At 40.6% G+C, this 14,842-nt stretch overlaps 1 protein-coding gene across 3 annotated transcripts in view; it reads left to right on the top strand.

The window, feature by feature from the left end:
• Positions 1–14,842, top strand: part of RPAP2 (RNA polymerase II associated protein 2) — a 68,344-nt gene that overhangs the window by 36,492 nt on the left and 17,010 nt on the right. For all 3 annotated transcript variants that reach the window (XM_077823951.1, XM_077823950.1, XM_077823952.1), the window contains one exon: positions 1,791–1,859. In XM_077823951.1, coding sequence (XP_077680077.1) covers positions 1,791–1,859 — 69 coding nt within the window. The remainder of the gene's footprint in view (positions 1–1,790; positions 1,860–14,842) is intronic.

Below are 14,842 nucleotides of genomic sequence, written 5' to 3'. Positions count from 1 at the left end.
CAGAGTTGGGGTCTGATGCACAAGGTATCTTTGGACCTGACCTAAAAATTCTCATGATGTATTCAACAACTGATTTAAATTGTTCTACCAGATCCACCTCTCTACTCTTCCACTTTGTGCTGTTCTGTCTCAGGTCATACAAAAGTGTCATATTGCAAGGCCAAAATAAATTTGTTCCTGGTTCCCTGAAAATATATGCGGACCACTGAGGCACTCAAAGCCTAGAACGGCAGAGTTTGTCATTTTCTGGATAAATGTGCTGCATGTGGAAAGAAACATTCTGCTCTGTGCCTCAGAGTTGACAATCTGGTGGGACGGTCTCATGCATTGTCTGTCTATCATGCAATATTTTTTCCCACCCCAGCAGCTGGGGCCATACTTCCCATAGTTATTAAAATTCTATGAGCTCCCTAAATGGGTCCAACTGTGGGCACTGGTGTCAAACAACTTTTATAAAATTGTCTGTAGGGGTAACTTATTGAGCTACCACTTAAAAAACCAGTTGTTAGCATTGCCCAGTGTAACTTGCGGTGTACATTGGCCTACCCAAGAAGGAAAACCCAACTTGTGATGCAGATCCCAAGAAGAAATGGTAGGGCTTGCAGTTTAGAAAAAAATTACTTTGTCTTGTAAAGTGAGCACATTTGGTATGAAAATCAATGAGATGCAAGAAACATGAACCTAAGGCCTGGCCTACCCTGCTGCTTAGGTCAATGTAAGTTACGTCACTCAGGTGTGAAACAATCACCCACCTGAGCGATGTAGTGTACATCAACCTAATGCAGTGTCTACACCACGCTATGTCGGCAGGAGATGCTTTCCTACCGACTTACCTTCCACCCCTTGGTGAGGTGGAGTGCTCTCCCATCAACTCATCGTGTCTTCACCAGACCCATTAAATTGACGCCACTGCATCAATCGCAGTGGCGCCAGTTTAGCCTGCAGTATAGACAAGCCTTAAGTGTGCCATTTTTTCAGATTCTCTATTCCGAGGGGAGCCATACTTTATAAAATATATACCCTAGTGTGGGCACCAGGCAGAGAAAATCATTATTTTGGCTCAAGGGTAGTTAGTTTCTAGATGTGAAACATGAAGCTTGATCAGTAAAGGGAGATATGGAGTACAGGAGACAGAACTTTTGCTGGTATGGGACCTAGGCTTCTGAACTCTCTCTCGCTGGAAATAAGAATGACCTTGGACCTCTCTGAATTCTGAAATAAATACAAATTCTGTTTCTTTGACTTAGCTTCTTCTCCCCCCTCCCCCCCCCCGACCACTCATGCATAGGAGCCATGAGTGAGTGAGAGGGGGAATTCTGCTATCTTTCAAGCTCTTACAATAGATGCAGAAAAGAAAGAGGGGTGTTCTTACTATTTGAGAGGTGCTGATATAAGAGGGTGATGAAGGCCAAAAATTTAAAATACGTAGGTATTGTGCAATATTGTTAAAAATATAACGAACTAGATTCTGATATTAGCTATGCCAATGTAAATCTGGAGAAATTCCACTGAATTCCATAGATTTACTATGCTTTAACACTGCTGTAACAAAATCTGATCTCATTGTGGGTGTCTATAAATAGGAAGGAGGTTGAAAATCTTCTTTTAAGGATACTTGAATATTAATATACTTGCACACAATTCAGTGGGTCTTGCAGGTACTCAACATTTCTCAAAATCGGCCTTAAAATCCAGCCCCTTATTCTTGCTTAACAGTAAGTTTCAACTGTTCTGATTTTATTTGTGTTCTAAAACATAACATTTTTGATGTTGCCCTTATTGTTTTTCAGGTTAACAAATACAAATATTATTCACAAAATGCCGGAATGGACCCTAATTGCTGTTGTGTTGTTATCAGCGTAAGTACTGCAATTATTCTAAATAACGGATATGACCTTTATCAAGAGGTGTTCTAATTCTAAGGATTAGAAAAATTATATCAAATATCACGGTGTTTTTCTTTAAATCTGATTAACAACTATGCTAGGCACTATACACAGATATATTCACATAAATTCGACAGTGTTTATTTTGCCAGCAGTTTTGTAGCTGTCAGGCTTTCAATAACAAATAATCATTTGAAAAATTACAGCTTGCTTAAAAAATACTAAATCCTACAGACTTCAGGTCAGTGTTGTGGGGTTTTTTTAAGCAATACTTCTCTTTTCACTCATTTTTCCAAAACGTTCATTTTCTCTCTGATATATAGTACTTTACAGCAGAAGCTTTGTTATATTTTGATCCAGTTATCTGTTGTGTAACCTGTAAAAAGTAGCCTTTGTGCATTCTAATAGATATTACTTAGTCAATAATAGACTAATTTGGAAAAACTTTTAGAATGAACGAGAACACAGTGGAAAATACTAAAGGATACTTTCTATTACATAGTAATTTTAGGATGTTTTTGCCTTTCTTAAAGAATTAACTTTTCTCAGCAGCAGGAATTCACCTGTTTTTATTTGAAAATAGGCAGTACATTAAAAAAATTATATACTTTAATTACTTTTCAACACACTGTTGAATAAACTTGTATTTTGAGATAGAAAAATTCTCATTTTGAAGCCATAACTTATTCAGACACATTCGGACTGGGATATTTAATTAAATGTCCCCAATCTGCATTTAAACATACTTAGAATAGTTTTATTGTGTAAGATTTAAATACTAAAATGTCTAGATTCCTACATTATTTTAGTTTGCATGTGGCGAGATCTGGTCTTCAACAGTTTTTGTCTTAATCGTAAGCCTGATTTTACATACTCCTTCAACATAATTCTGAAGTCATAAACAACGCAAACTATAGTCATATACATGAAGTAACTTTCCCATTTTTATTGTCCAAATTAGTGTACAGGTTTAAAGTTAAATAAAGGCAAAATGTAAAGGTTTCAGTGTTCTAAAACAGGCAGTTCTTTTCACAAATTCATATTAAACATTTAACATTAGTTCACCTTTTAAGAAATCACTGGTGGTTTCACACAGTGTCAGACTCTTCCTTTCAGTAGGGTTAAAACCATCAAGCAATCTTTGTATGTCTTTCAACTTGAATTACAAGATTGCAAAAATCTTATTGCAGAGACTGTTTATTACCGCACTGCTGCTTCTTCTTTTGGGCTTCCTGGGTCACTGGAGCCTGTAGGACAGAGAAGTACTTACCAGACATTCACAGGTCAAGCAGTGTTGTGGGCCAACCTCATAGCGTCCCCAGTACTGCACTTACTTTATTTGATATTACTTCAGTCTGACACATTGTTCTGGCTTTACTGTCCCAAGGAAGGCTATACCAGTAGGCATTAGAGTAGGCTTCAGCGAGCCCTACATCTGTGTCACCCAGCCAGATACTGCTCAAATGATTCATTAAATCAGAACACAGAAAGTAACTTTACTTGAATGCCTTGGTATAAATTTTTTATCAACTGTAAGAACAAATCTTTTGTCATTTTTACTATACACTCTTATGGTTGAATTGGTAATTTGTGAAACAGATCTTATGAATTTTTCAGGCAGTTTCTTTATATTCAGTGAAATGACTATTTTGTTCACAAGTAAAATGTGTGTCTTTGGTCATCTGCTACACACAGTATTAATAATGAGCTAAAAGTGTTTACAAACGTAATTGCAGTTTTACAGTTGCTTTAAAATGTAGCTAAGCTAAAGATGCAGTAGTAGCGAGCAGTCTTTTTTCTACAAAGTCACAGGCTCAGAATAGGAGCTGTCTTTCTTCTGCTTTCTAAGGGCCCAGTCATGAGACAAAGGCTTCAGAATTGTCTTAATCTTATTCCGGTGAAAGCAAGGATAAAGCTTCCATTGGCTGCAGTGGAAGCCAGAATGGGCACCAGGTTCATTACAGAAGTGATGGTCTTTGGTTTCTAAACAATAGCCCAGTTACCTCCTCTAGTGGAGACATGAGTGCAGAGAGGGGAGGAAAACTTGAAGAATTTCCTCTATCTGGAGGGAGAGTATTTATTCACTTCTGGAAAGAAAAGGGAGTTCAGCCTTCAGAACCATGGCTTTTTGGAAATTCATGTGGAACTCTGGGAAATCTAGTGGAGGCCAGGAACATCCATATGGAGGTTCTATACATCTGCTCCTGAGCTCCCAACCCAGCTCCCTGCTAGTGCTGTTCCCCAGGCTGTTCCTGCTCCTGAAGAGGTATTCCATGGTATGGAGGGTCTCCACGGAAAAGCTTTAGGCTGGATTAACTCTCCTGAAAATTTCATGAGGTCTATAGGGGGATGATGCTTGTCAACAGCAGACTGATGGTCACCATGGACCCCACAAAGAGCTTTCTGTGGGGTCTGGGTCAAGAGATGTCTGAAACCACTTTCACTTGCCTCTTTGACAGAGGGAGATCTGTATATGGCGGGCCTCTTCTGCATGTGCAAGTATCAACAGGGCACGATCCGGCCCCAGGGACAGGTAGTGGCTGTGTTATTCCTAGAGTCAAACAATGGGGTAGCATAAGCAACAACTTGAAAAGAAGCTAATTGCACATCTCCCCAGCTTGGCTGAAAGGTGATATGATGGAAGCTTCTAATGTACGAATAACCTGGGGGATCAGAGGGGATAAGAACATGAGCTAGAATGAAGGAGTGAGCAATGGGATTTGAGGGCGATGCATCATAATAATCCACCTGTTTCATTTTTTCCAATTCAAGGAGACATGACAAACAAGTAGCCTCTCTCTGATTTGAGGACCCAAAGTGTTTTGTTTCTTAAAAAGGTAGCAACTGTGTCAGACTTTGCTTGCACCCCTCTCCTTAGGCACAGATACCATGACTCATCACTTTCTTGTCATATATGGGTGTCATGTGCTGGAGAATGATATTGAGAAAACTTCCCAGGGCATTTTCAGAGTACCCTGGATACTTTTGTGTCTGTGAACTCCCTGCTTTGCTGCTGGCCAAGGTTACTGTTACCATTAGTGATGTCTCAAATTTAGGAGGATGTGATTACTGCTTAATAGTTTATATTACCATGGCACAAAATTTTCCTTCGTTTCCTTAGCAAGGTGTGTGTGTAATACATTGGTTTTCTTTATGTATAAAGTATAGTCTATTAAGGTAGTAGAGCTACCTGTCCAGAGAACATCCAGATTAAGACAGTCCAAATGATCATGATATCAAAAATGAATGTCCAGTCTGAGCCCTTAATGAAAATCTAACCTGAGGCATTTCTATCTATCTGTTCAATACATTCTCATTTGCCATATTATTATATACTGTGCTTTCCTAGACTGCCCTTTGACATCCAGTGAAGAAGCTATACCCAAATATTACTGAATTCTGCATCTAAGCCAGGCATGGAGCAGGAACAACTTTAAAATGATGCACAGACCAAATGCTTTATTTGCTTGCTAATTAGTTCTAGTAAGTTCAGTGGTGGTGGTTTGCAGTCTCTCCTTTTAGGAATGTTTAGGGTTTAAATTTGATGATATAGTAATATCTGTGATATAATGCAGTATAAAACAAAGTACTGGAAGATATATCTTTTCCCCCAAAGATCTTTGATATCAAATGAAGCAGATAAATATATTTATACACACAGTATTTAAAGAAAGAGGGGATCGGAAGGTAGGGAAGATTGTATACCCCTGATACGGTCTAATGGAAAAGCTTTCAAGATATTCTCAAGAAATGTCTGCTTTCATTTTATTTATCTGAACTGGCTGGTTCCAGTGAACTGTGGTCAGTTTCATCTGCAAAGTCCATGCAACAGTTTTTCCCTCTAAAAGCTTGAGAGCATTTCAAAACGTCCTGGGATTAGTGGGTAAGCATTAGGACTCTGTATTTAAACAAACTCAAAACGACCATGATCACTAAACAAAAGCCTACGTTAGACATGTGCAGCCACTTTAGGTAAATGTGTCATGTGGAGATGTACTCTAGAGGTTTAGTCTCAGAGATGACAATGCAGGGACTGAAGAATCTGGATACAAGTGCTTGTTTTTACTTCACAGACAATATTGATAGCATATCAATGCTCGAAAGAAGAGGCATAAAGAAATCTCTCTAAATTGTTTCAAGAGGAATTTGCTTTTTCATAAATTTCTGTTGCATGTGTTTATGCTCAATGTTGCATTCTTGATATGTGAGAATTAAATAGGCCTGTACTGACTGTAAAAATCTATTGGATGTGAGTTTATTCTGCAAAGTAACAATGTAAAAATGTCACTCTTACTCCACAGACCTGCTTCCTTTCTGTCAGTTCTGTATAGTCAGTTATGTCTATTTAGTTTAATAACTAAAATAAGCTTTTATTCCTGTTACCCCAACAGAGACAACACACCTTAGAGCGAGTCAGCTGGATGCTATTTTGGCTAACAATTCTGTTGATAGTTGAGCCAAATTTCAGCTGGAAAGTCTTTCTTCATTACAGATAGAACACAAGCTGAATATTTTTCTAATCCCAAGATGAGTTTGCAGGACCACTAGTTAGAAAAATCTTCATTTTACTTGTAAAAATGAGCCCATTTGATCTGAATCAGTGACACTCAAACTGAGGCTTGTGTGCTCAAGTGGCTCTTTAATGAGTCTTTGCAGCACATGATATTAAAACACTCTGTGATTTAGTTACTAACCAGTCAGGAGGCTTTTACTATGTTATTAGCCAGTTGTAGAATACTTGGTCACATCATTTTGCTGTGAGAGTGGTTGGTAGATAGATAGTAAATGAAACAATGAATTCACGCTTCTGTGGCTCTTTTGGGTAATGTTGATCGCTAATTTGGCTCCTGAACCACTGTGGTCTGAATATCACTGATCTGGAGTTCATGAAAGTTATGGATGCACAATGCCATCTTTATAGAGTCATTTTTTGGGTCTCATTCCACTTTATAATTTAAAATGCAAAGAATCCAACTTTCACCCAAGTTACACTAAGCAAGATAATACTTTCTTCCATTTTTCTCATGTTTTTGATTAATAAATCATGAATGTTCAGAAATGGTTTGAAGTAAATAGGCTGAAATTCAATAAGGACAAATGCAAAGTACTCCACTTAGGAAGGAACAATCAGTTGCACATCTACAAAATGGGGAACAACTGCCTAGGAAGGAGTCCTGCGGAAAGGGATCTGGGGGTCATAGTGGACCACAAGCTAAATATGAGTCAACAGTGTAACACTATTGCAAAAAAGCAAACATCCTTCTGGGATGTATTAGCAGCAGTGTTGTAAGCAAGACACCAGAAGTAATTCTTCCACCCTACTCCCTGCTTATTAGGCCTCAGCTGGAGTATTGTGTCCAGTTTTGGGCACAGGAAAGATGTGGACAAATTGGAGAAAGTCCAGAGAAGAGCAACAAAAATGATTAAAGGTTGTGACAGAGCAAGGCCAGATGGCTATAGAAAAGTAGTGGGAGATAGATATATTAGCTCCAGGCTAAACAAATCCCTGGTACCAGGATAAGTGAAATGGCAGCTGCTCCAGGTCAGTTAAGACACTTGGGGCCAATTAAGAACTTTCCAGAAGGCAGGGAGAATGCTAGGTTCATTGGGACACCTGGAGCCAATCAGGGGCTGGCTGAAACTAGTTAAAAGCCTCCCAGTTAGTCAGGTGGGTGTGCATGTCAGGAGCTGTGGGAGGAAGTTGCGCTGTTGGAGAGACTGAGTAGTACGCACCATATCAGGCACAAGGAAGAAGGCCCTGAGGTAAGGGTGAAGTGGAGCTTGAGGAAGTGAGGGCTGCTGTGGGGGAAGTAGCCCAGGGAATTGTACATGTCGTGTTTCTAAAAGGTCAGCTACCATAGCTGATACTATTAGGGTCCCTGGGCTGGAGCCCGGAGTAGAGAGTGGGCCCGGGTTCCCCCCCCCTTTGCCCCCTGATTAATCACTGAGACTGGGAGACAACAGAGACTGTGCAAGGAAGGATAACTTCTCCTCACCTCCCTTGCTGGCTTATGATGAAAATGGCTCAGTAGACAGTGACCCTTGTCTCTAGAGAGAGAAGGGTTACGTGGAGGGTCACAGTGAGCCTCTGAGGCTAGTGAAATCCGCCAGGAAACGCGGGACCCACGGAGGCAAGGACAGAACTTTGTCACAAGGTGTAGAAAACGTGACCTATGAAGGAAGATTGAAAAAATTGGGTTTGTTTACTCTGAAAAAGAGAAGACTGAGAGGAGACATGATGATAGTTTTCAAGTACATAAAAGGTTGTTACAAGGAGGAGGGAGAAACATTGTTCTTCTTAACCGCTGAGGATAGGACAAGAAGCAATGAGCTTAAATTGCTGCAAGGGTGGTTTAGGTTGGACATCAGGAAAAATTTCTTAACTGTCAGGGTGGTTAAGCGCTGCAGTAAATTGCCTTGGGAGGTTGTGGAATCTCCATCGTTGAGGGTTTTTAAGAGCAGGTAAGACAAACACCTGTCAGGGATGGTCTAGATCAGTGGTTCTCAAACTTTTGTACTGGTGACCCCTTTCACACAGCAAGCCTCTGAGTGCGACCCTCCTTATGAATTAAAAACACTTCTTAATATATTTAACACCATTATAAATGCTGGATGCAAAGCGGGGTTTGGGGTGGAGGCTGACACCCCCCATGTAATAACCTCGTGACCCCCTGAGGGGTCCTGACCCCTAGTTTGAGAACCCCATGTCTAGATAATACCTAGTCCTGCCATGAGTGCAGGGGACTGGACTAGATGACCTCTCAAGTCATCCCCTTCCAGTCCTATCATTCTATGAATGTTAAAGTGCAAATTAAGTTTTCTGCTAAACAGCAAGTTTTAGCACTTATTTTCTAAGCATACTCAATTCTGCTTATTCAGCTTATTAGTATAAACCTAGTATTTACTGCATGATACTGTACTTCCTCCTAGCACCATTCAGAAGTTACTTTGGAAATGTATGTGGTACAGTAATTTTGTAATTGCCTAGTGCAGTCACTACCCGCACACCTTGCTGAGTGTGAGAAAGTTCACCACTACTTTAAAACTAAATTATAGTCTTTAGCCTCATCACTAATAGAAAGCACCAACATATAATGCTTCCCAGAGTCCCTTGTTGCATAGGATGAGCATTGGTCTTGCATACCTGCCACATCTACTGCCCAATGTAGGAGGAGACCGGGGTCATGGCCCCTTTTCAGGTGGCTTCCACCTGTGAGGTTATGTGGGAAGAGTCCATGTGTTTGTGTTTATATACGTATGGTAGTGTAAGAAGTGCCATCAGCCTTAGTTTTGAGGGGTGTGGGCATTGTGCGCAAAGAAGTGGAGTGTTTTCTAGTCCTTGGTCCTGTGAGTGGCCTTTACTTTGCCCTCCTCCATGCCTACCCTAAAAAACCCAAAATACCAGTAACATAAGAATTCTAGATGGGAGGAAAATACACAAGGGATTTTTTCCACTGATAAACACCTGTTTTGGACCTTCTGGAGGGAGTAACCTCATGGAACTTTACATTTTATTTAGTTCATTCCCTGCTTCCCCCCACACACACCCTTTTATTTTGAATCCACAAGCCACAAATATAGCCAGGAAGCTATAGTGCTTCCCCCACCACCTCATTTCTGCCCTTTGTATGAATAAGATGCAGCTCTGGTTTTCACACCAACTCCAGCCCTGGCCCTCTCCTACAGACAGCACACACATTATGGAAGGTACTTTTGTCATGTTGACTTTTGTCCATTGGAGAAAGAGTTGTGTCAACACACTTCACATCACTTTGAATCTCATGCCACAGTTGGACCTTGGACACACAGGTGAAAAACCATCCAGCCTTACTTATAAAATACATAGGCATTAATAGTTCAGAAACTTTAACTTTTAATTATTGAAAATATATTTGATTCATTTAATTGAGTGTTTGCTTTTTAGTTTTACTTTCCTTCTCCTTGCACCACACACACATTAGTGTGCATAATAAATAAATCAAGAATAAATCAAAAAGTTTGCTTCCACAAGACTCAAAAAGTCTTTGCTGCACCTTTGTAAAGAAAGAAGTAAGTTGACTGTAGTCTGGGTGATTCTGAAGAAAAGCAAAATGTTGATGATGTTGCATGTAGTACAGTATATTTAGTTGCTCAGTGGAGTTGTTAGCAACAGGATTTAGACATAAAGTCTTGGCATTGAAATTACTTTGGGTTCACCCACTGAGCAAACCTAATTGTAATATGTATCATCACAGAGTGAATTACAAAGTACTAGCTTTATTTGTGAGGGAAACATCCCTTTGAAAATGTACCTGCTTCCTTATTAATAGGTAATCTTTATACATTAAATGCAAACATTTTTATCATGAAACATAAGCCATCTGTTAGACAAGTACACTTGTATCTTTTTCTTTTATCACAATCTTTTACATTCAGAGCTTTAATTTTATCTCAGTAAACTTTCTAAAGAATGGTCCGAATTCATTGGTGACATACCCTGTGCAGTTCCACTGATTTGAGTGAGATTTCACAGTGTGTAAATCCGTGTTGAATTGTCCCATTGTTTCTGAAGCAGGCTGAAAGCTATGCTTGAGAGAATTCAGAAAGGTTGCTGAAAGCCTGGTCTGCACAGACACATTATACCTGTATAACTATTTCAGTTAGGGGTGTGATTTTTTTTTTTTATTTTATTTTTTTTCTTAAACCAAGATAGTTGTATTGGTACAACCCTTAGAGGATTCAGTTAAACCTCAATAGCTGGAATAAGCTGCGCTGGTATAGCTGTGTTGACGCTAGTGGGGTTGTATACTGGTATAGTTAAAGCAGTACGACTTTTGAATGTAAAGAAGGCCTAAGATAACAGAGAACTTTGGAAGACCTGCACTACTAGGCCAGTCCTTATGGTTCTCAGTTGTTACTGATGGAGCTAAAACTCAGTATGATCTCAGGTACTTACTCCTGAGGGCATTCTGCACCAAAAAATTAAAAATTCTGCACACACATCTTAAAATTCTGCAAATTTTATTTGTCAATAAATAAATGCAGAGGCTCCAGCATAGCAGTGGGGAGCACAGGCCACTGGCTGCATGAAGATGGATGATCATTCCGCAGCTCCCCCACTCCTGGGACACAAACCCATTGGTGAGACTGCAGCCTCAAGTCCTGGGCCTGCCCCAGAAACACCCTGGGGCTCTGCCCCTCTACACCAGGCACCCCAGGTGGGGGTAGGCTGGTTCAACCAGGCAGGATTCAAGTGTGGAGGGACTCAGTGTGGGGGGATCCAGGTGTGGGGTGAGAGGATTCTGTGTGGGACGATCTGGGTGCAGGCAGCTCAATGCGGGGTCTAGTGTGGTGTGAGCTGGATTCCAGGTGCAGGGGCAGTGGGACTCTGGAGGGGCTTCCAGGTGAAGGTGGTTTGACCTCAGCAGTGTCGGGGGGTTTGGCAGGGGAGCCTGGGTACTCGGAAAGTGAGGCTTGGTGGGGTGAGGGTCTGGGTGCAGCTAGTTGGGGATCAGTGGCATGGGGGTCTGGACGTGGGGACTCAGGGTGGTGCAGGGGGGTGGGGCTATTCAGGGTGGGAGTTTAAGTGCAGGGAGCTCAGTGGAGGGTGGTTGGTGGAGGGGTTAGGGTGGGGGTCCAGAGGCAGGGAGTCTGTGTGAAGGAGGCTCCAGATGCAGGGGTTGAGGTACAGGTATGGAGGACTAGGGGGTTCTGGGTGTACGGGGTGAGGCTTGGCGGGGGTGTCTGAGTATGGGAGGTCCAGATGCACAGGGGTTGGGTGGATGGGGGAGCAGCTCCCCATACAGTGACCTCTCCCCCGGCAGATGAGGAGTGACAGGGGCAGGAAGGAGGGGAGGGTGCTGGGCTTCCTGCAGCTGGGGGAGGTTGTGGAGCTGGGTTTGACACAGCCCCAGGCACTCCTTGCAGTGGAGAGGAAGTCCTGTCCTCTCCAGCCCAGCTGGGACTAGCACTGATCCCAGCTCAGGGTAGAAGCCTCTGGCTGGGGTGTACCAAGCCCTGCAGTGATTTACCTCTCTTCTGGCTGCCTGAAATGATGTACCTGCACAGCTAGGGAGTGGTGCATGACTGCTCCTGCAACTTCCCTTTGCTTCCCTGTCAGAAAGTCATTTTTTCTGCAGGAAAGCAAAGAAATCTGCATGGGACATGAATCCTGTGCGTGCACAGTTGTGTAGAATTCCCACAGAAGTAGGTACTAAGCTGGGGCTATCTAAAAGGCTGACACTTAATCCTTGGGATTTTGGTTTGCTCTCTGTCTTAACATCAATTGAGAATCGCAGATCTGATATAGCAAATAGTGTTGCCACACCAGTGTACGTGGACACTAACAGGAGAAAGAATCCATTTGTCTCTGAATACAAAGAGCTGCAAAATGCCATATTTAAAAAAAAAAAAATTATGGCCTTGAAAAAAATTTAGCTTAAGATTCATCCAGCAGATATGGATGCCTGGAGATGGTATAAGCTAAACACACTTAATGGTTAATGCGTGTGCGAAGATGGATAATTGTCAGTCTTCACTGTCCAAAGGTAAACTATAGAAATAATTAGATGTCTGAAAAGACTTTCAGTGGAGAGGAGAAAGAAGATTAGTACTGCTTAATTTTTACAGAGGCATATAAAATAGTGAATGCCATAGAGAAGGTGAATTGGGTGCTCCTATTTATTTTCTGATAATAGAACAAGGAAACATCAGATGAAATTTAAAATCAACCTTTAAAACTGATAAAAGGAAATATTTTTTTTTGGCACTATCTCAAAATTAGCTGTGGAAGTTGCTGCTACAAGGTATCAGAGGCTAAGAAATTAGTAGATTTAGAAAAAGAATGAGATATGTACATTGATAAAAACATCCACTGTTACATCAGGTAGAATACAAACCCTCAGGTTTCAAGACATAAGTCAGCCACTGATTTCCTGGAGTCAGGAACAGACTTCACCTACTGGTAAGTTATTCCAGAATTGTCTATTGTGAGGGTTTTCCTATCTTCACCTCATTCATCTGATACAGTCTACTTTTGAGACATGTTAATAGTTTAGATGAAGCACTGATCTGATCCAGTACAGTGGTATGTTCCTAGTGAAGAATGTTAAATTAATGGGAAAGCAAATCAGGTAACATGGTGTATGGTGCATTTTGAAATGTGCTTATCATTTGTATTCATGAAAACAAGCAGAAAATATTGCCTCTTTGAGGAAGAAAAGGGATACATGCCATTGTCAAGAAGATGTATACAAACCGTGTCTCTGGGCAACTGGGATAAGGCCAAAACATTAGAAATGTAGAAGATCCACTCTAGTGTGTTGGGAATGCAGAAGAGTGGGTGGCTTTTATTGATAGAAGGAATGCAATTAGAGCAAGCAAATTGAGGATGAGAGGGAAGCTCTCATATTAGTAGAAGGATCCAGAATTTACTGCAAAATGAAAGCTGACTTTTAATGGATAGAGAAAAGTTTATCTTTTTGTATTTTCAAGCTGTATATTGTAATTGATTACAGAATTATCTTGATGAAGGCAATTAAAATTAGTGTACGGTATATTTTGTTTAGCTGAAACTAACACCATCCCCAAGTATTTGCATACATTTGTTTTGTTTAAATACTGGGCTGTTGCTGTTTCTGTAATCAGTTGTTTTATGTAGTATGTTGTTTTACAATAACTAAGTACCCCTAACATTTCACATTAATTTTCTGTAAAAACAGAAGGAAAAATCTTATTTAATAATATAGGGGGAAAGAATTGGAGACATTTGCCTTAGGAGGACAGGGAGAAGACATAATGAACCAGTACTTTCACACTTAACCAATATGTGGACAATTTATATCCTGAACCTGCAAAGCACTTCGGCATGTATGTCACTTTGGTTTCCATCGAACTACTCGTGAGCAATGGGGCTACAGCCTGAGCAGAGTTATGCATGTGCTTAAGTGCTTGGAGGTCTAGGGCCTTAGAGTATTATTTTGCATTTAATAAATGCATTTAGTATGCATACTGTCTACGGTCCTTCCCAAAAACAAACAAACAAAAGGTATAAATATCTTAAGATTGTCTGGTGATGCCAGAGACATATGTAAGTCACTCACAGCAAAACTGGGTGTTTCTGGGAAGTAGTTTATGAGGGAATGTTTTTAGAGGGACAGGTGTAAGTTAAATACAACCAAATGCCAGCCTTCATAATTTTTAGTATTCTGTCACAAGTCTGGTCTCTTAACAATACCTACTTTTATGTAGCTTTACAAACAAGAGTTAGTAGTATCTCCTCATTTTGTAGATGGAGAAATTGAGGCATAGAGCAGTGAAGTCACTTGCCTGAGGTCACACAGTCGGTCAACAGCAGAACTGGGACTATAACTTTTACACAGAAATAGTAATGCTTTTAGGCCAAAATGTGTGTGCCTACTATGAGTTGGGTTAGGGAAAATAGCTCATAAAAAGCCAGTGGCTGCCCAGACGACTGTCTGCACTAATGCTCTCATTGTTGCTACCACCATTGGAGCTGTGACAACATTAGCAATGCAGGGGAATTTTTTTTTAAAGAAAATACCCTTTGAGAAGCCCAGGACTGGAATAGCAGAGGTTTTGCAAACAGTGAAGTTTAATCAGAAAAATATTGATGTGCTTATCTTTCACATCCTTCTTTTAAGTTTGGACATATTTAGTAGCAGCAAGTCTATTCCTGGCTTGTCTCTTTACTCAGCTGCATTATTCCAAGTGTTTGGTTTGTATATTGGACTGAAAAGTAGATAATCAGATTATTGTGTTAGAAAGTTCTAAAACTAAACTATGATCAATTTTATGGTAAATAGTTTCCATAGTAACTGAGTACAGGGGGGAACATTTATAAAGTATTGATGAGTTATTTACCAAGGTGGATTGGACTGTAGTTTTTCCACCTGCGACACACTGTATATCTGAATCAATCTTTACCAGAATTTTTCCATAGCTTTCACAGAGAGTAC

This window comes from Eretmochelys imbricata, chromosome 8 (assembly GCF_965152235.1).
Source record: "Eretmochelys imbricata isolate rEreImb1 chromosome 8, rEreImb1.hap1, whole genome shotgun sequence".
Classification (NCBI taxonomy): domain Eukaryota; kingdom Metazoa; phylum Chordata; order Testudines; family Cheloniidae; genus Eretmochelys; species Eretmochelys imbricata.
Note: the sequence above shows the minus strand (reverse complement) of the source record. Positions and strands in the feature narration are given on the sequence as shown.